The following is an 18,990-nucleotide window of genomic DNA, read 5'->3' as shown; positions in this document are numbered from 1 at the left end:
TTTTTGTTTGTTTGTTTGTTTGTTTTCAAAAATAATAGATGTCTTTAGTTAATTATAGTTTATTCATTTAGGAACCACAGGAACATCTTGCTCCTCAGCCTTTGGAAGATTTTGACATTCCTTTTGGTATGTATTTGCATGAATATTGTAATAGGTAAGTTAAGAGGTAGAAATCAGCTTCTAGAACTATATTCAGTATGAATTTCATATTATCTTTGACAAATATGGGGGATATGTGTGTTTGTTTTGTTGTTGTTAAGTTTTATTTATATATTTATTTTGAGAGTCAGAGAGATACACACAAACAGGGAGAGAAAGCTCCCATTTTCTGATTCCCTCCTCAAATGCTGACAGTCACTGTGGCTGGAGCCAGGAGTGTGGAACACAGTCCAGGTATTTCATGCTGTAACAAGGACTCATACATGGGTGGTCACCTTTGCCTCCAGGGTCTGCATTGGTGGGAAGTTGGAATTGGTGGGAGTTGAGGCCTGGAATCTAACCCAGGTCTCCCATATGGGATGTGGGCATCTTAACCGCTAGGCCAAGTGTCCGTCCTGTGTGTGTTTCAAATCAGTGGTTGACAGCCTGTGACCTGTAGGCCCAATCTGAACCACTACTTATGTTTTTTCTTTTTAAGATTTATTTTTATTTATTTGAAAGAGTTACCGAGAGAGGTCTTCCCTCTGCTGGTTCACTCCCAAAATGGCCGCAATGGCTGGAGCCAAACTAATCTGAAGCCATTAGCCAGGAGCTTCTGGGTCTCCCATATTGGTGCAGGGGCCCAAGGACTTGGGCCATCCTCTGCTGCTTTCCCAGGCACATCAGCAGGGAGCTGGATGAGAAGTGGAGCAGCCAGAACACAAACTGGCGTCCATATGAGATGCCAGGGCTTTAACCTGCTGCACCACAGCGCCGGCCCTGCCTCACCTCTCTTGAGTTAGGTACTATGCTTCTGGGCTCCCAGAGTGGTCTGTTGGCTTTTTAGTGATCTCTTGTAATGTTTTGTTGTATTTAAGAAATGCTACAAGATGATGTTACTACTTCAGCTGGACTGCATTTCATGGCTTCTGTAAGAAAGAAAGCTATAGGAAGTCATGATGCAAGTACAAATACAGACCCAGGTAAGGTGTTCCCTTTTTTAAAACCCATATATTTTGACATATTTAATAGATCTAGTCTTTGTCTTTAAGGCAGCGACTTAAAAGGAACTTTCAATAATTTGTCCCAGGTTCTTCTGCCCAACCCAGGTACAAACTGAATTTAGGATAGCTTAAGTAAAAGGTAGTAAAGATATTTATTCAATGACTAAATGAATAGACATGAATAGCAGCCTAGGTCAGTAGAAATAATGCTTTGAATCAGGTATTTTATGCCATTCAATTATGTTGACTGGGATTCCATGTGTAAGGTTGAGAGGCTTGGAGCTGGGGCTAGTCAAGGTGGAGCTGGAAGAGGAATATAACAGGTGCAGAATGGGAGGAGCAAGTCCTGTGACCAGAAGGAGAGCAGATAGGAAGTGTTGGAGGATCCATTATCTGGAATGTTGCCTGACAGCTTCCTCATTCAAGTAACCGTTACAAGTAGGATCTTGAATAGTGCTTTGCTGATTGTTTCATAGTTATCTTTTTTTTTTTTTTCAGACTTTTAGCAAATGGTTTAACTGTACAGAATTGTGTTTTTTAACTCTAATATTATCTTACTGTAAAAGACTATTATTTTAAAAATAATTTGTTCATTATTGAAAATTTGGATGATATAACAAACTATGAAGAAGATGAAGATTAACTGGATTAGCTGTAACCATACCCTTTGGCAATACTTTTTTTTAAAAGATTTATTTATTTATTTGAAAGAGTTACACAGAGAGAGGAGAGGCAGAGAGAGAGAGAGAGGTGTTCCATCCGATGGTTCACTCCCCAGCTGGCTACAACGGCAAGAGCTGCATTGATCCCAAGCCAGGATCCTCCTCTGGGTCTCCCATGTGGGTGCAGGGCCCAAGGACCCAGGCCATCCTCCACTGCTCTCCCAGGCCACAGTAGAGAGTTGGACCAGAAGTGGAGCAGCTGGATCTCGAACTGGCGCCTATATTGGATGCCGGCACTTCAGGCTAGGGCGTTAACCCGCTGCACCACAGCGCTGGCCCTGGCAATAACATTTTTTTTTTTAAAGATTTACTTATTTATTTGAAAGACACAGTTACACAGAGAGGAGAGGCAGAGAGAGAGAGAGAGAGAGAGAGAGAGATCTTCCATCCACTGGTTCATTCCACAAATGGCCCCAACAGGCAACAGCTAGGGCTGGGCCAGGCCAAAGCCAGGAGCCAGGAGCTTCTTCCAGGTCTCCCACGCAGATGCAGGGGCCCAAGGCCTTGGGCCATCTTTTATTGCCTTCTGAGGCCGTAGTAGAGAGCTGGATCTGAAATGGAGCAGCAAGATCTCGAACTGGCATCCATATGGGATGCCGGCACTTCAGGCCAGGGCATTAACCTGCTGCGCCATAGCGCCAGTCTGGCAATAACATTTTTAAGAAGATTTATTTGAAAGGCAGAGTGTCAGAAAGAGGGAGAGACAGAGAGAGAGAGTGTATGCTAGTTCGCTTCTCAAATGCCTGCAATAGCCAGGGTTGGGCCATGCTGAAGCCAGTAGCCAGAAATTCCATCTTTATCTCTCATGTGGGTGGCAGAGACCCAAGCACTTGGGTGATCATCTGCTGCCTCCCCATTAGCAGGAAGTTGGATTGAAAGCAGCATAGCTAGGACTTTTTGTTTAAGATTTATTTATTTGAGGGGCTAGCACTATGGTATAGTAGGTTAAGCCACTCTCTGCCTGTGGTGCTGGGATCACATCTGGGCACAGATTCATGTCTTGACTGCTCCTCTTCCAATCCAGCTCCCCTCAGATCCAGCTCTGGCCTGGGAAAGCAGGGGAAGATGGCCCAAATGCTTAAGCCCCTGAACCCACATAGGAGACCCAGAAGAAGCTTCTGGCTCCTGGCTTCAGATTAGCCCTATTCTGGCCTCTGTGACCTTGTGGAGAGTGAACCAGTGGATGGAAGACCTCTCTGTCTTTCCATTTCTCTGTCTGTAACTCTCCTGCTCAAATAAATAAATAGTTCTTTAAAAAATTTTATTTGAAAAGTATAGTTACAGAGAGGGAGGGAGAGATAGAGATCTTCCATCCTCTGGTTCACTCCCCAAATGGCCACAACAGCCGGTGCTGTGCCAGGGTCTCCCATGTGAGTGCAGGGACCTAAGGACTGGACCATCTTCCACTGCTTTCCCAGGTGTGGTAGCAGGAAGCTGAACTGGAAGTGGAGCAGCCGGGAACCAATGCCCATCTGGCACCTATAAGGGATGCCAGTGTTTCAGTGGTGGCTTCGTCCACTGCACCACAGCACTGTCCCCAGCCAATGACAGTTTGATAAAATATATACCACAAGTTCCTCCTTTACTGTCTGAACCCTCATTGTCTAGGTATTGCCCTCTTCTGTAGTTTTCTCCTGAGAATCTAACCCACGTAAGTCCCCATGTTTGTTTTTGTCCAGGTACCTTTGAACATTCTCCTTTATAATCTCTCTCTCTCTCTTTAATATTCAGTTTATTTACTTGAAAGAGTAACAGAGGCCAAAAACTGTAGCTATGAAATTTACATTTATTAAGTAAAAGCTTTCAAAACAAAAGAAAAAAAGACAGTGAAGAGGAAAAAAAAGAGTGACAGAGAGAGAGAGAGGGAGAGACGGAGATCTTCCATCTACTGCTGGCTCATTGCCCAAATGACTGCAACAGCAGGGGCTAGTCCAGGCAGAAGCTGGGAGCCTGCCATTCCATCTGAGTCTCCCACATTGGTGGCAGGGTCCCCTGCATTTGGGCCATCTTCTGCTGCTTTCCCGGGTACATTACAGAGGGTTGGATCAGAGGTGGAGCAGCTAGGATTCGAACTGGCATTCTCATATGGGATGCTGGCGTGGTAGGCCATGGCTTAACCTGTTGTGCCACAGTGCCAGCTCCCAGAGTACATGTTACTCTTTAACATACTCATATAAATGGATATCACACGATTTTGCACCGATATAAACTTGCATTTTAATTCCATTTTCCACAAACTTTGGAACTTCCTTGAGTTACTTCATTTTAGTATACTTAGAACATAATGCAAACTTGCTGCAGTGTTGAAGGTAATTTGTATGTGGTGTGTTCAATATTATTGCATGTTGCATGCATACTGGTGAATTAACTGGATGTTATTGAAGAAATGATGTTTAAAATGCTTTACAGTTATGTAGGTTTCCTTGATGTGTTGTTATTAGGTGTTTAGAGTTATTTAATGATATCTGGGAAAATCAGATGCTCTGGGACACCTTTGTTCCCCATTGAAATATGGTAATAATGTTACTTGAAAACTTTCCAGCACAATTTTAGGAGTGGATTAAGTTTGAGTAACAGGAAGTACTTTTATTTTGTACTCTTCTCATTTCACTTTGATTTCTCCTTACATTGAATATTTCCCTGTGTCACCAAAAAGTACTTTGTAAGCATATTCCTTTTTTTCAGCTGTGTCATAAACTAAAAGGATACCTCAAAAAGTTTGGAAAAAATGTAATGAAAAAATAAGTTTATTTTCTTGCTAAAATTTTTTGAAATCCATGCATAGTTTTTTTGTAGTGTGCATTTCCAATGAACTTTTTGATGCTTGGATTTCAAAATTTTTTGGCACAAAAATAAACTTATCTTTTTGTTCCAATTTTTGTGGACATTTTGAAGCACACTTGTATTAAACTGCATTCAGCAGTTTCCAGTTTTTTCTCCTATAAATAATTCTTTGGGAAATATCTTCTTGCCTAAGAGCCTGTTGGGGTCTCAAGCCCTAGGCTGGCCCCTGACCAGCAGGGGCCACTACAGACACTCCCCAGCAAGGCAAACGGGAGAGGTAAGGGATGAACACACCACAAGCACCCATGGGTTCTGTGGAAGCAGGAACCGCTTTATTGAGGAAGTATACAGGCTTATAAAGCCTGCGCAGTAGGGGAGCCAATCAGAGAAAAGGTCATGCAGGCGTGGGTGGAGCACGCACAGGGGCACCTTAAGCAAAGTATAGGGATCACGCACTGTCCACGTGTCCAGAACTAAAGCGGACCTATCCTTGCCGGTGGTCTGATTTTAACCGCTGCAGCTGCAGACATGCCCCTCGAACATCCGCCAGGCGCCATATATGTAATCGAGATTTTAGGCAATGCCCAACAAGAGCCTTCGTTTGTCATTGATTTTGTTCTGTTTTGTTTTTTTACTTTGCCAATCTGGTAGGTCAAAAAGTATTATTTTAATTTGTGTTTTCTTTTTTTCTGAATGAGGTTGAACATGTGTAAGATGTTTTTAGTGTAAATGAATAAAACGTGCCAGTGTTTTTATCTGGGCATGTCTTTGAGCAAGCCTTGGAGGGTCTTTGCCTTAGTGCTGGCTTGTCTTCTAAAGCTGGCCAGCTGCTTGTTAGTAGGAGTTTGTTACTCATTCAGATAAAGGCCCAGCATGTGCATAGAAAGAATATCTGATTTTATGTTAAAATCAAATTGTTGTCAGTCCACATTTCTACCACCATTTGTGCAAATCATATGATTATCTGTATTCATATATTTTATATTCCTTGTGTTTGCAAAATTCTTCCTGTGTTTTTTCTTATGGACTCAAGTTCCTAATTTATTACAAGACAAGGAAGCCACTTCTCAACTAGCTGTTTCTGAATGTGGGAAAAATCAACAAATCATTTCTTCCTCTCCAGGTATGGTTTGTTTCTTTTTTTCTGAGAACAGTGACTTGTAAATATTATGTGTGCAGAGTGCCATGCTAGGAGTCACCATCACGCACGAAAAATCTACCTTAGCAGGAAACGGGTCAGGAATTGGACCTGGCATGAAAGCACTGTAAAATGTGGGGCACAGACTTGCGTTTTAACCACTGTGCTAAACACCTGCTTCCTTTTGTGACATAGTTGAACTTCAGATAGCAGAATTCAGCTATAGACTCTGTAAATATTCTAAAAACCACTGAATATTTCTTTTTTTTTTTTTTTTAAGATTTATTTATTTATTTGAAAGGCAGAGACAGAAAGAGAGGCAGAGAAATAGATCTTCCATCTGCTGGTTCATCCCCAAATGGCCACAACAGCAGGGGCTGGGCCAGGCCAAAGCCAGGAGCCAGGAGCTTCATTGTGGTCCCTGACATGCGTGCAGAGGCCCAAGCACTTGGGCCATCTTCCATTGCTTTTCCAGGCACATTAGCAGGGAGCTGGATCAGAAGTAGAGCAGCCGGGTCTTCAGCCAGCACTCCTGCGGGATGCTGGCACTGCAGGTGGCAGCTTTACACCACAACACCAGCCCCTGTCCTACTGATTTTTATATGGAGACTTCGTTGCATAAGCATGATGCTGATAGGCTAGGTGGGGAAAACCAGCAAGGCCTGTCTGTTTCAGCACCTCTTGGACCCTTCGTGTAGTGTTTGTTTTTCCAGAGTATAGGATACAATCTAATATGAAGTAAGAGGGTCTTCTCTATCAGAGGGTGTAGGTCAGAGAGAGACAGGGAAGAAAAAAGTTCCTGTGACCCACCTTGGGGAAGAAAGTTATGAGCCAGAAACCATGGATAAAAAACAAAAAGTATCTGTCACCACAGTGAGAAAAGCAACAGACTATGTTGAATTAGGAAGTACTCTAGAGAATAAATTGCCCTTAGAATAGAATAGAATTTGTTTTATTTGTAAACATGAAGCTTCTACTTAGATTTCCCAGAAATATATTTTACAGTTTGATGTTAATTTGGTGTAGTTAATTATTTTGAGCTATTTACAGACATGTTTTACATTCTTTATTTTTGTTTCTTTAATTTCTAGAACATCAGCCTTTGGAAGTTCCTCAGCAGTTGGTTCCAGATGTATGTCTAAACCTCAGACTTTCCACAGAAATACCAGAGAAAGCTTTATCGCCTTCAGCACTTCCTACGGTAACGAGTTTGGTTTGTGTTTTATTCAGAAATCAGTCTAGTTTTGTGCTAAAATGTGTAGTGATCATCCTGACATCATTCGACTGAATAGGTGAAATGAGGCTAAAAATATGTTATATATGTAGCTTTGTAGGAAAGGTGAAAGCACTATTGTGTTCCCAAAATTTAGGAAACGAAGACTAATAATGTACTCCCGTAGCTTTTACTAAGTTAGGCCACATACAAGCTTTTCTTACCTTGTTATAAATAAGAATGAAGAATTAAACCTTATTTTGCGGAGTAGCCATGTGGAAGAAAAGGAATGTAATCTTTTTGTTTGTTTGTTTGCTTTTTATTACGTGTTTTGACTCAGACTGGCCGCTCTTACATAAAGGTGATTGACATTCAAGCTGATGATCCGCAGGAATCACCTGTTGCAGAAGAGTCTCCCCCTGACGGTGTTAGCAGACCGCAGAGCGACCACAGGGAAGCCCCGTCATCTGCAGAGTTACATTATCTGGCTGCTTCAATTACTAATGCTATTCCCCCACACAAGTTTAACAGTCAAGGTAATAATTTTTTTCCTCTGTTTTAAATAAGTAGCTTTTGAAAAATTCTTTAATTCAGCATTGTTACCCTGCTTGCATCTGTATTCCCACTGTCATTTTGGATGTTTATGTTCACAATGATCAATGTGCTGTTAATCTAATTACCTTATTTAGAATCTTTTTATGCCTTTCATATTCTTGATAGACTGTTCCAGTTCTGCTGTGGATTTACCTAAACCTGCTAAAGGGACTCTAGCCTGTCTGGAAGGAAAAAGTTGGAGAGCAGGCATTTCAGAAGTGGAGGAGCCTGAAGTTTGCTCACCTGTGCCACCAGTCATGCTGCAGGACAGAGGTGAATGGCCAAGATAACCCTCCCTGTCCCCTGAATTACTATCATATTGTAAATAAGCACTGGTCAGCGTTGTGTCATGGTGAGCCAAGCTGCCACCAGCAATGCCAGGATCAGAGCGCTAGTTCAAGTTTCGGCTGTTCTGCTTCCAATCTGGCTCCCGCTGATGTGCCTAGGAGGGCCGCAGAGGATGGCTGAAGTGTCATGGCCCCTGCCACCTGTGCTGTAGACCCAGATGGCGCTTCGGGCTTTACCAGCTGAGGGAGGGTTGTGCTCTTTGTATTTTCCTCCCCTTTCTCTTCCCCTCCGTCTGTTTCTATCACTCTGCCTTTCACGTATAGAAATCAATCTTTAGAAAATAAAAAGAGATAAGTACTGACCACTGTAAAAGAAATGAGAGAAAGGCTAGTCCTTTGCCAAGGAGAGTGGACAGGTAATACAGGATAGAAATAACTGAAAAGCTTGTATTCATGGATGTTTTGTAAGGAGGCCACAGATCTCTGTCCCCATGTTTTTTTTTTCTCACATGTTCTGTAAGAGTTCATCGGTGTCTTGACGTTAACAAGGAACTCCAGAGCCAGTGTTTTTGCACAGTGCTTAGGGTACCATTTGAGACATCTGCATCCCGTAGTGCAGTGCCTGCTCCTTTGTTTCTCATGCAAATTCCTGCTGATGCAGACCCTGGGAGGCAGCAGACTGGGTTTAAGTACTTGAGTCCCTGTCTCACATATGGAAATCCAATACTGAGTTCTGGGCTCCTGGCTTTGGCCTGGCTCAGCTGTGACTGTTAGGGGCATTTGGGGAGTGAACCAGTGCATGGAAAATCTCTGTCTTTGTCTATCCCTGTCTCTTTGCCTTTCATATAAAGTAAAAATAAACATTTTCTAAAATGGGAATTCTCATACTTACAAAGAAAACTCTAAATTGGCACATTGAAAATAAACAGGTATGGTAACCAGCAATGCTTTTCCAGTAAAATATTCAGTGTTATAATAAATTAGGTTGCATTGTGGTAAATTTTTCTAAGATTTAGTAAGAATACTTCTCACCGACCCGAAGTTCCTATACCCTGTAATAATTATCCAGCATGTAGTCAGACTTACTGCAACAAAGAACTGATGTCTTTACTGGGTTCCACAGCTGTTGGGCAGCCTGAAGCCTGCTTTGTGGTTGTAAGATTCTTGGTACAGAATCTGGTAATGCCTGGTCCTTGTCAATAGCCAACGGATACTCAGGAGATAGGAGGAGCAAGGAGGAAATGGGTGGGGGGAGCCCCTAACTTGGGAAGTATTCGAGCACATGTATTACAAACCACATGCCAAGGTTTGGTTTGGTTTGTTTTTGAAGATTTATTTATTATTTATTTTTAAAGATTTATTTATTTGGGAAAGTTACAGAGAGAGGAGAAAGAGAGTTCTTCCATCCACTAGTTCATGCCCCAGATGGCTGCAATAGCCTGGACTGGGCCAGGCTGAAGCCAGGAGTCTGGAGCTTCCTCCAGGTCTCCCACAAGGGTACAGGGGCCCAAGGATGTGTGCTATCTTTCATTGATTTCCCAGTTGCATTAGTAGGGAGCTGGATTGCAAGTGGAGCAGCCAGCACTTGAACCAGTGTCCATAAGGGATGCTGGCACTGCTTACAGCGGCTTACCATGCTGTGCCAAAGCGCTAGCCCCCAAGTTTTATTTATTTTATTTGAAAGGCAGACTTAACAGAGAAGGGAGGTAGAGGAGACATCTTAACATCTGCTGGTTCACTCCCTAAATGGCTGCAATGGCTGGGACTGGGCCAAGCCAAAGCCAGGAACCTGGTGCTTCATATGGGTCTCCAGCCTGGCTGGCAGGAGCCTAAGTCCTTAAGCCATGGTTCACTGCATTCCCAGGGGCATATCAGGGAGCTGAATTGGAAGTGGAGCAGCTGGGTCTCCAAATTGGTGCTTATATAGGATGCTGGCATTATAGGCAGCAGCTTAACCTGCTACACTATAACTCTGACTCCTAGGTGCCAATGTTTCAGGTTTTGAAACTTTGATTTTCTCTGTCCTGTTCTGGGGCTGCCAGAGTCCACAGTGGTGGAGGAAAATGAGCCAGTGGTCTTTCAGGCTGGAAAAGTGTGTAGTAAAGTGGAAGACTTGGCTTTTAGATTTAAATTGACATACTTGAATTTCCATGCTGCCTCTGTCAGTGAATTGCTTTTGGACCTTTTTTTTTTTTAACAAATAAATTAACTTTACCTGATTCTCTCTTTTGTGTCTGTGGCATTCAGTCTGTTAGGATTGTTAAAATGTACATCTAACCAAGTATCTGTGGCTGCTAAAGTATCTCATTGGTTTCCCTTTATACCAACCAACTTTTGAAAGTTGCAATGGGACAGATACCTAGGTGAAACCCTTAAAGGCAAGTATGATTTAGAGAGAAAGGGCATTTGGACTGAGAGAAGAGATTGTGTGCTGACTCAGATTTGATGGAATCTACTGAATTTGAGAAAATTAAAGTTGAGTATGTTTGGAGTCAGATGGAGTGTTTGTTGAATGAAGTGGCACAGGATGAAGCTGGAGTGGAAGATAGGAAAGATTATGTGTGCCTGTGCCTTTTTTGTCATGCTAAGGCATTTGGACTTTAAGGTAAAGGCATTGGAGATGCTCTGAAGGGTTTTGGGGCAAAAAAGGAACTGTATTGCATTTGTGGGTTTTAAAAATTTTATGTATTTTATTTTTTAAAATATTTACTTATTTACTTGAAAGAGTTACAAAGAGAGAGAAGGAGAGACAGAGAGAGAGGTCTTCCATCCACTGGTTCACTCCCCAATTGGCTGCAATGGCTGAAGCTATGCTGATATGAAGCCAGGAGCCAGGAGCTTCTTCCTGGTCTCCCATGTGGGTGCAGGGGCCCAAGGACTTGGGCCATCTTCTACTGCTTTCCCAGGCCATAGCAGAGAGCTGGATTGGAAGTGGAGCAGCCGGGACTTGAACCGGTGCCTGTATGGGATGCCAGCACTGCAGGCGGTGGCTTTATCTGCTATGCCACAGCACCAGTCCCATGTAATTTTATTTGAAAGGCAGAGTCAGGCCGGCACCGCAGCTCACTAGGCTGATCCTCCGCCTGCAGCGCCGGCACCCCAGGTTCTAATCCCGGTTGGGGCACTGGATTCTGTCCCGGTTGCTCCTCTTCCAGTCCAGCTCTCTGCTGTGGCCCAGGAGTGCAGTGGAGAATGGAGACCAGGAGGAGGCATCTGGCTCCTGGCTTCGGAGCGACCATTGTGGGGTGAACCAGCGGAAAAAGGAAGACCTTTCTCTAACAACAACAACAACAACAAAACAGTCAGAGAGATAAACAGTGGTTCACTCTTCAAATGTCCATAGCAGCCCAGGCTGGGCCAGGAGGAAACCTGGGAGACAGGAACTTTAATCTTGATCTCCTGTGTGGATGGCAGGGACCCATTTCCTGGAGCTATCACCTGCTTCCCACAGTGTGCATTAACAGGAAGATGAAATTGGAAATAGGGGCTGGATTCAACCCCAGGCTCTCCGATATGGGATGTGGGCAACCCAAGCAGTGCTAGTGCCTATCCCCTTAATCATTTGTGATCTTCTGTTGACATTTAGATCTGCCCACACCAGAGTTCCAGTTCAAAGACCAGAGCATGGAGTTGGACTCTACAGAAGGTTATCTGCTGTGGAGGCTCCCGCGGGACATCTCTGCACCTCGCCCTGCCCCAAGCCCTGCCGCTTGCCGCCTAGAACGTCTCACCTCTAAGCTTCAGGAGATTGACCAACAGCTGCTAGCAATACAGAACATCGCTGAAAACATAGAGCAGGATTTCCCCAGCCCCGAAATGCTGAACCTGCCTAGTAGTAAGGTAGATTCTCTTCAGTTTTCATTTTTCTGTTCTTAACTGAGTTGTTAAAGATTTATAGTGTAGTACAACTTTAGGCACTTGGTTTTTCTTTTTCTTTTTTTTAAGTTTTACTTATTTGAAAGGCAGAGTTACAGAGAGGTGGGGGGAGCAGAGAGAGAGAGAATGAGAGAATCTTCCATCTGCTGGTTCACTCAGATGGTTACAGAGGCTAGAGCTACGCTGATCCAAAGCCAGGAGCTTCCTCCGGGTCTCCCATGCAGGTGCAGGGGCCCAAGGACTTGGGCCATCTTCTACTGCTTTCCCATGCCATAGCAGAGAGCTGGATCAGAAGTGGAGCAGCTGGGACTTGAACTGCCACCTATATGGGATGCCGGCGCAGCAGGCAGTGGCTTTACCTGCTATGCCACAGCACTGGCCCCTTGGTTTTTTGAAATAATCGGAGATTTGGTTTCTACAAGCTAGAGTTTCTCAACCTCAGCTCTGTTCACGTTTGGGCCAGATAATTATTTGTTGTAGAAGTGTCCCATGCAATATAGGATATTTGGTATTATCCCTTGTTTTTACCGAATGCCAGTGGCTCCCCTACCCCATCAGAAATATTGTCACCATCAGAAATGTCTCCAGACATTGCTAAATGTTCTGGGGGCCCAAAGTCACATCTGGTTGAGAACCACACTCCCTTAAGCTTCTAAGAATTGAACCTATGCTTCATACCAGAAAAGAAAAACATGAATTGGGGCCAGTGCTGTGACGTAGTAGATTAAGCATCCACATGTGGTGTCAACATCCCGTCTGGGTGCCAGTTTGAATCCTGGCTGCTCCAATTCCAAATCCAAATCCCTGCTGATGGCCTGGGAAAGCAGTAGAAGATGGTCCAAGTGCTTGGGCCCCTGCACCCACGTGGGAGACCTAGAAGAAGCTCCTGGCTTCGGATCTGCTCAGCTCCAGCCGTTGCTGCCATCTGGGGAGTGAGCCAGCAGGTGGAAGACCTCTCTTTCTGTCTCTTCCTTGCTCTGTCTGTGGCTCTGCCGCTCAAGTAAATAAATAAACAAATATTTAAAAAAAGAAGAAGAAGAAAGAAATGCAGGAATTACAAAACCAGAATGTGATTTCAAAGAATCCTGGCTTACAAATTGTTTTCTTCTGAAAGATGTTTACTTTTTATTTATGTTTAAAGGGTTTGAAACTCTTTTGTTGTTCGAAGGAGCTCCCATGTGCTAGTGTACGAGCCAGATACCCATGGCAGCGGGGTCTGGCTTGGGCCGGACTAGAACGGGTCAGAGCCAGGAACTGGGAAGCTCAGTCCAGGCAGGGACCTGACTGCTGGAGCCATCACCTACTGCCTGCCAGGCTCTGCGCTAGTTGGAAGCTGCAGTCATGAGCTGAAGCCAGGAATTGAACCCAGACCCTCTGATACTGGACACAGGCATCTGAACCACTAGGCTAAACACCTGCCCCTGAAAGATTTTATAACTTCACAAATGTTTTTATTCTTATCTTTTGAATTCTTCACAATTTCTCTGAAATACTTCATGTAGGAGGTTAGTAATCAGTTCCTTAGAGGTTTTCTATAATATGATCTAGGACTAATATTCTTATGGGTTTTTTGGTTATTTTGATTTTATTTTTTAACTCGGGCTTAGAACTATCATATCAAATTGAATGTTGGCTGTCAAAGTCCTTCATAAAACCTTTTCCTCCTGTTTCTGAGCTAGTTTAGTAAGCACAGCTAAAGCCAGAGGCTTCACTTATTTCCAAATCTAATCTTAATTCTGGCTTGCTCACCCTTGCATTCATTCACTTCCACATTTATTGAGCATCTACTACATGCTAGGCCTGTTACTAAGTTCTGGGGATGGAAAGCCTAGTAAGGCAGAGTGCCTACTCACTCTGGGGAGCTTAGACTCTAACAGAAGGTGTTGAATCTGTACACCAAGAAAACATGAAGCAGGTGAGGACTCCGAGGTGCGCCTGGCCTGCTGTGACTCAGCAGGGCCAGTGCAGCTGTGGGCATCAGAGGAGGCTTTGCAGAGGTGACTCACGAGCTCCAGAAGATGAGTGATCATCAGGTAGGGAGAATGTGGGCAAAGCAGAAAGATGCCGCATGGTGGGAGGTGCCGGGCAGTGTCTCAGCGTTACCTGGAGGTAGAGGCTGTGGGTCTGCGCTTTGCCACTGTAGCAGTAGACAACGGTGGGAGATAGATAAGGAAAGAAGCATTGTTTGCCATGTCCAGTGACTGGGATTTCATCCTGCAAGCAGGCAGTGGGGATCACTGCAGAGCTTTCGGCAGTAAAGTGACGTGACCAGACTTGCTGGCATCGTGTGGAGGGTAGATTGGAAAGGCTAAGACCGGGAACAGGGGGGCCAGTTGTTCTCACTGGGGTTCTGGACCTTGCTGCTCATTAGAATCATCTTCAAAACTTGTTATAAATGCAAACTCCTGGGCCCTGGTTCCCTGAGATTCTGATTTTTAAGTAAGTCTGGGATAGAGCTCAGGAATCTTTATTATTAACAAGCTTTACAAATGATCCCTATGCTGCTAGTTTTATGTGAGGTCCACTGATAAGTTTTCAGTGGATCCCAAACACCTAAGGTATGCAATAGTAATCCAGGTAAACCTTCCCTAGAGGGAGACACTAACAGGAATTAGAGAGGTATCAGCTAAGGAACACGAAGAAGAGAACAGATTCACAGTGGTGTCCAGCCTGGGTGAACACCGGGGCCACTTTCTAAACTCAGGCAGAGGAAGTGCTCGTGTGTGTTTATGTACGCATGGGTTTGGGGAGGGAGGCACATGTGAAACATGAGGTGCTGTGAGATTGTAGGTATTGGATATATGCTCCTGGAGCTGAGAAGTTAGGTGTTTGCTGGAGGTTCAGATGTTGGAATCACTAGGTAGGAGAGTTCAGATCGTAGGAGAGAGCAGACGGTGGCACAGGAGAGAGTCCAGGCACACTCCTTTTTAAGGATGAGGATTCAACATGCAGGCTTGAGAACAGCCCAGGGTTGTAAGAGACCCAGGAGGAAGCTGGCCAGTGGAGGCGTTTGAAGAAGGAGCTCTCCGGGATCTGCTGCGTTAGACAGTTGGACAGCTGTGTGGTGGTCACCCTGCTAGCTTTTCTGGTAATGTGCAAGCAAGCCCTGCTGAATCTGTGAGGGAGGCATAGGGGCTGGCATTTCTGAAAAGTTCCTAACAATTGTGGGAGAGCTTCCCTATCAGCCCAGGCCGTTGAGACTGGAAGGTGGGTGCTAAACCTTGTGCTGCCCATGGCAGGTACTGGGTAAATGTCTGCTTAACGACTGCCTTTGTTCTCCTGGTTTTGATTGTAACAGCAGTACAACTATATATACACTGAAGAGTTGCTACTAGAATGTTTAGTAATAATTGTAACACAAGTTTGGAAGACAGTTTGAAAGGAAGAGATTTATTAACTCTATTTGAAAGGCAGAGTTACAGAAAGAGGCAGACACACAGAGTAGCTGCTGGTTTACTCCCTAGAAGGTTGCAGCTGCCAGGGCTGGGCCAGGCTGAAGCCAGGAGCCTGGATTTCCATCTGGGTCTCCCACCTGGGTAGCAGGGGCCCAAGCACTGGGGCCATCTTCTGTTGCTTTTCCAGGTGCATTACAGGAAGCTGGATAGGAAGTGGAGTAGCTAGAACTCAAACAGGAGCCGTGAAGACTTGGGTGGAAATCTGTGTTCTACCATTAAGCAAGTCACTGAATCTCCCCAGGGCCGTGTTCCCTCATCTTTTAAATGCCTTTGCTGAGATGGTAGTCAAAGTTCCTTCGTGTTCTCAAATTATATCCTGCTGTTTTCCTGAGCCTCTTTTTTTTTTTTTTCTGAATTAATATTTATTATTTTTTTGAAATAATATATTTTAATTTTCTTTATAATGAAAGGTTTTTTTTCTGTTTTTTTTTTTTGTTTGTTTGTTTAAAGATTTATTTATTTATTTGAATGTCAGAGTTACATAGAGAGAAGGAAAGGCATAGCGGATAAAGCCGCTGCCTGCAGTGCCAGCATCCCATATGGGATGCTCTAATTCCGATCCAGCTCTCTGCTGTGGCTTGGGAAAGCAGTAGAAGATGGCCCAAGTCCTTGGGCCCCTGCACCCACGTGGGACACCTGGAGGAAGCTCCTGGCTTCGGATCAGTGTAGCTCCAGCCATTGTGGTGTGAACCAGTGGATGGAAGACCTCTCTCTCTCTCTCTCTCTCTCTCTGCCTCTCCTTCTCTTTCTGTGTAACTCTGACTTTCAAATAAATAAATACATCTTTAAAAAAATTCAAATTATATTTTAAAGATTCTGTTTATTTATTTGAGAAGTAGAGTTATAGACAGAGAGAGAGACAGAGAGAAAGGTCTTCCATCCGTTGGTTCACTCACCAAATGGCCACAACGGCCGGAGCTGTGCCGATCCGGAGCCAGGAGCCAGGAGCTTCTTCCGGGTTTCCCATGTGGGTTCAGAGGCCCAAGCACTTGGGCCATCTTCTGCTTTCCCAGGCCATAGCAGAGAGCTGGATGTGAAGAGCAGCCGGGACTCGAACCAGTGCCCATAGGGGATGCTGGCACCACAGGTGGAGGATTAACCCACTGCGCCACAGCGCTGGCCCCCCAAAATTTAAATTCTTTATAATATAAGGTACAAATAAAGAAAAATCTCTTCTGCACTGATCTCTATCATTTAGCTCAGAGTGGATTTAATTCACTTTTTTTTATTTGTTGCATTAATGCAAATGTTTAAAACTTATATAAAATTATTTGTGATACTGATACGAGCAGTGTATAAAATCTGTAACTGTTGTTTTGTTGTGTGTGTTTTTTCTGCAGTTTGGACAGGTGGATCATGAGGAACTGTCTCCTGGCTCTGAAATTGAAAAACCATTAGCTTCAAAAACCATCAGCATTTCTGAAGAAGGTTTGTTGTGGGCGTGGCAGGGGCTGGGACTGAGCCTTGTTGGGTTGATCAGAAAGAATAATGTTGTTTCTTGGAATACCGGAATCAGGAATAGTTTTCAATATGTGAACTGAAGACATCAGCCTCCCAATTTTTAGTTTAGGGTTATTTTTGTAATGTAATTGACTCCCACCTCAAGGTCGTTTTTCCCCCTGAGAAGCCAATAACCTCCTCGAGCTTTGACACCAGAAGCAGGCAGTGTGGCCTGGATCTTAGTTTCTGTGGATTCTGAGCCACTGGTTACACACAGCTGAGGGCTGCACAGGGCTTGTGCTTATGCCTCTGTTTGAGGTTGTCAGGTGAGCTGACTCTGGAGGCTCTGGTTAAGGCCAGGCAAGGGTTTTTTTGTTTTTTATTGAAAGGATGAGATTGGAGTGATATTGTTTATTTCTACTGTATCTCTTTTTTTAAGAAATATTTAAAATTAAAAATCTCCAATTCTCTTGTTCACTACCTAAATGGCTGCAACAGCCAGGACTGAGTCAGGCCGAAACCAGGATCCAGGAGCTCCCCCTAGGTCTCCCATGTGAATGCAAGAGGCCCAAGCTTTGGGCTATCCTCCACTGCCTTCTGAGGCATACCAGAAGGGAGCTGAATTGGAAATGGAGCAGGCAGGACTCCATATGGGATGCCGGCGCTGCAGGCTAGGGCGTTAACCCACTGAGCCACAGCGCTGGCCCTTCTACTGTATCTTTGGTTGTTTATGCCTGCACTCTGTTATTCAGTCTGATCAAAAGAAGACAGCTTTTTCAGTGTTCTCAAAAAACCATCCTGTCTGATACTTCTTAAAATATTCATTTTCTTTATTTTTTTCATGTAGTCTGTGAGTGGTAAATTTCTCGCCTTTGAAAATAACTGATTGTACTATAATTTTTGAGTGATAGCTTATAACTGAATATAGAATTCCAGGATAAACACTGCTTTCCATCACCATTTTGAAGTTATCTTCTGCCATTTCTTTCTCTTTATTAAAAAAATTTTTGAAGCAGAAAGACAGAACTTCTGGTTCCCTCCCAAGTGCCCCCAGTGGCCTTGGTCTTGGGGCCAGCACCAGGAACTAGGGACTCAATCCAGATCTCTCATATGGCTGGTGAGAATCCAATTATTTGAGCCATCACTAGTGTCTCCCAGGATCCACATCAGCAGGAAGCTGGAGTCAGGAGTGGATGCGGGTATTAGCCCGGACACCCCCAATTTGGGATGTGGGTGTCTTAACTGGCATCTTAATCATGGGACCAGATGCCTGCCCTGTCAACTGACATTTCTGGTCACTAAGTATCCACCATGTGCAGTCAGTCTAATTGCATGTCCTTATATCTCTGAATGCATAAGATTTCTCATTTTAGATTTATTTTGCTGTTTTGAAACAATGTGTCTAGGTGTTTATCTTCCATTGAGGTAGTAATGACTCTTCGGTTAATGGGAACTTTCACGTGGTATGCTTGGCAGTGTTGTGTCCACCCCGTTCTTTGTTCTTTCCTCAAACCGTCCATTGTAGGTTTGTTAGAGCTCACTCTGTCCCTTATCTCTTTGACCCACCCTCCATAAGTCCCTCTCTTATCCCCGTGGGGTTCTCACAGATATCTTGGATCTGTCCTCTTAGTTTGCCAGTTCTCTTTTCTGCTGTCCTCTTAGCTCTTTCACCCATTCCTCATGATTTTAGTTTTGTGACTATATTTTTAACATATAAAACTTCTGTACTTTTTTCCAAATCTATCTGTTCTTTTGACGTTCTGTCCGTTCTTCTGGTATGGTTTCTATGCCTTTTAAATTGTTTTTTTATTACTATGGAAGAATTTTGTTTCATATTAAATTAATTCATTATACAGTAAAAATTTATCAGAATATTATGTTACAAACTTCTGATATATCTGTGATGCCAGTGGAAGTATTATAAATTGTTTTCATGTGATTTTTTTGGCTAGTGTATTCTTTTAATTGTAATATGTGTTCTGAATTAGTGCATGTCCTGACTCATATGGATGGGGAAGATCAGAGTGACAAGATTTCAGAAGCTGAATTTTCAGTAACAGAAAATCATTCTCATCAGAAAACCTGTGTATTTCCTTCTGCTGATTCAGCCGTCAGCCTTTCCAGTGGCCAGAATACTGCTTCTCCTGGTACTGTTCTTCATCTTTGTTATTTACCTATACTTTCTACCACAGTGTTATTGAACTGTGTTTAGTGGGACCACATTAGGAAGAATTTGTGGAAGCCATTGTGTAATACTTACCTCATGGAAGTTAAAACTTGAGCCATTCATCTGAAGAAGTGTGTTATATTGTCACCATTGTAAAGTGTACTACAGCCAC

General features: G+C 43.7%; 1 protein-coding gene across 7 annotated transcripts in view; it reads left to right on the top strand.

Annotated features, from left to right (window-relative positions):
- The window catches only part of CPLANE1 (ciliogenesis and planar polarity effector complex subunit 1), a 137,380-nt gene that overhangs the window by 83,509 nt on the left and 34,881 nt on the right, over positions 1 to 18,990 (top strand). For all 7 annotated transcript variants that reach the window (XM_062212626.1, XM_062212627.1, XM_062212623.1 and 4 more), the window contains 9 exons: positions 72 to 126; positions 1,017 to 1,121; positions 5,682 to 5,771; positions 6,878 to 6,987; positions 7,340 to 7,535; positions 7,720 to 7,866; positions 11,467 to 11,720; positions 16,552 to 16,639; positions 18,640 to 18,798. In XM_062212626.1, coding sequence (XP_062068610.1) covers positions 72 to 126; positions 1,017 to 1,121; positions 5,682 to 5,771; positions 6,878 to 6,987; positions 7,340 to 7,535; positions 7,720 to 7,866; positions 11,467 to 11,720; positions 16,552 to 16,639; positions 18,640 to 18,798 — 1,204 coding nt within the window. The remainder of the gene's footprint in view (positions 1 to 71; positions 127 to 1,016; positions 1,122 to 5,681; positions 5,772 to 6,877; positions 6,988 to 7,339; positions 7,536 to 7,719; positions 7,867 to 11,466; positions 11,721 to 16,551; positions 16,640 to 18,639; positions 18,799 to 18,990) is intronic.

The sequence above is a fragment of the Lepus europaeus genome, chromosome 15 (genome assembly GCF_033115175.1).
Source record: "Lepus europaeus isolate LE1 chromosome 15, mLepTim1.pri, whole genome shotgun sequence".
NCBI classification, from domain to species: Eukaryota; Metazoa; Chordata; class Mammalia; order Lagomorpha; family Leporidae; genus Lepus; species Lepus europaeus.
This window is presented reverse-complemented; position numbering and strand designations above follow the sequence as displayed.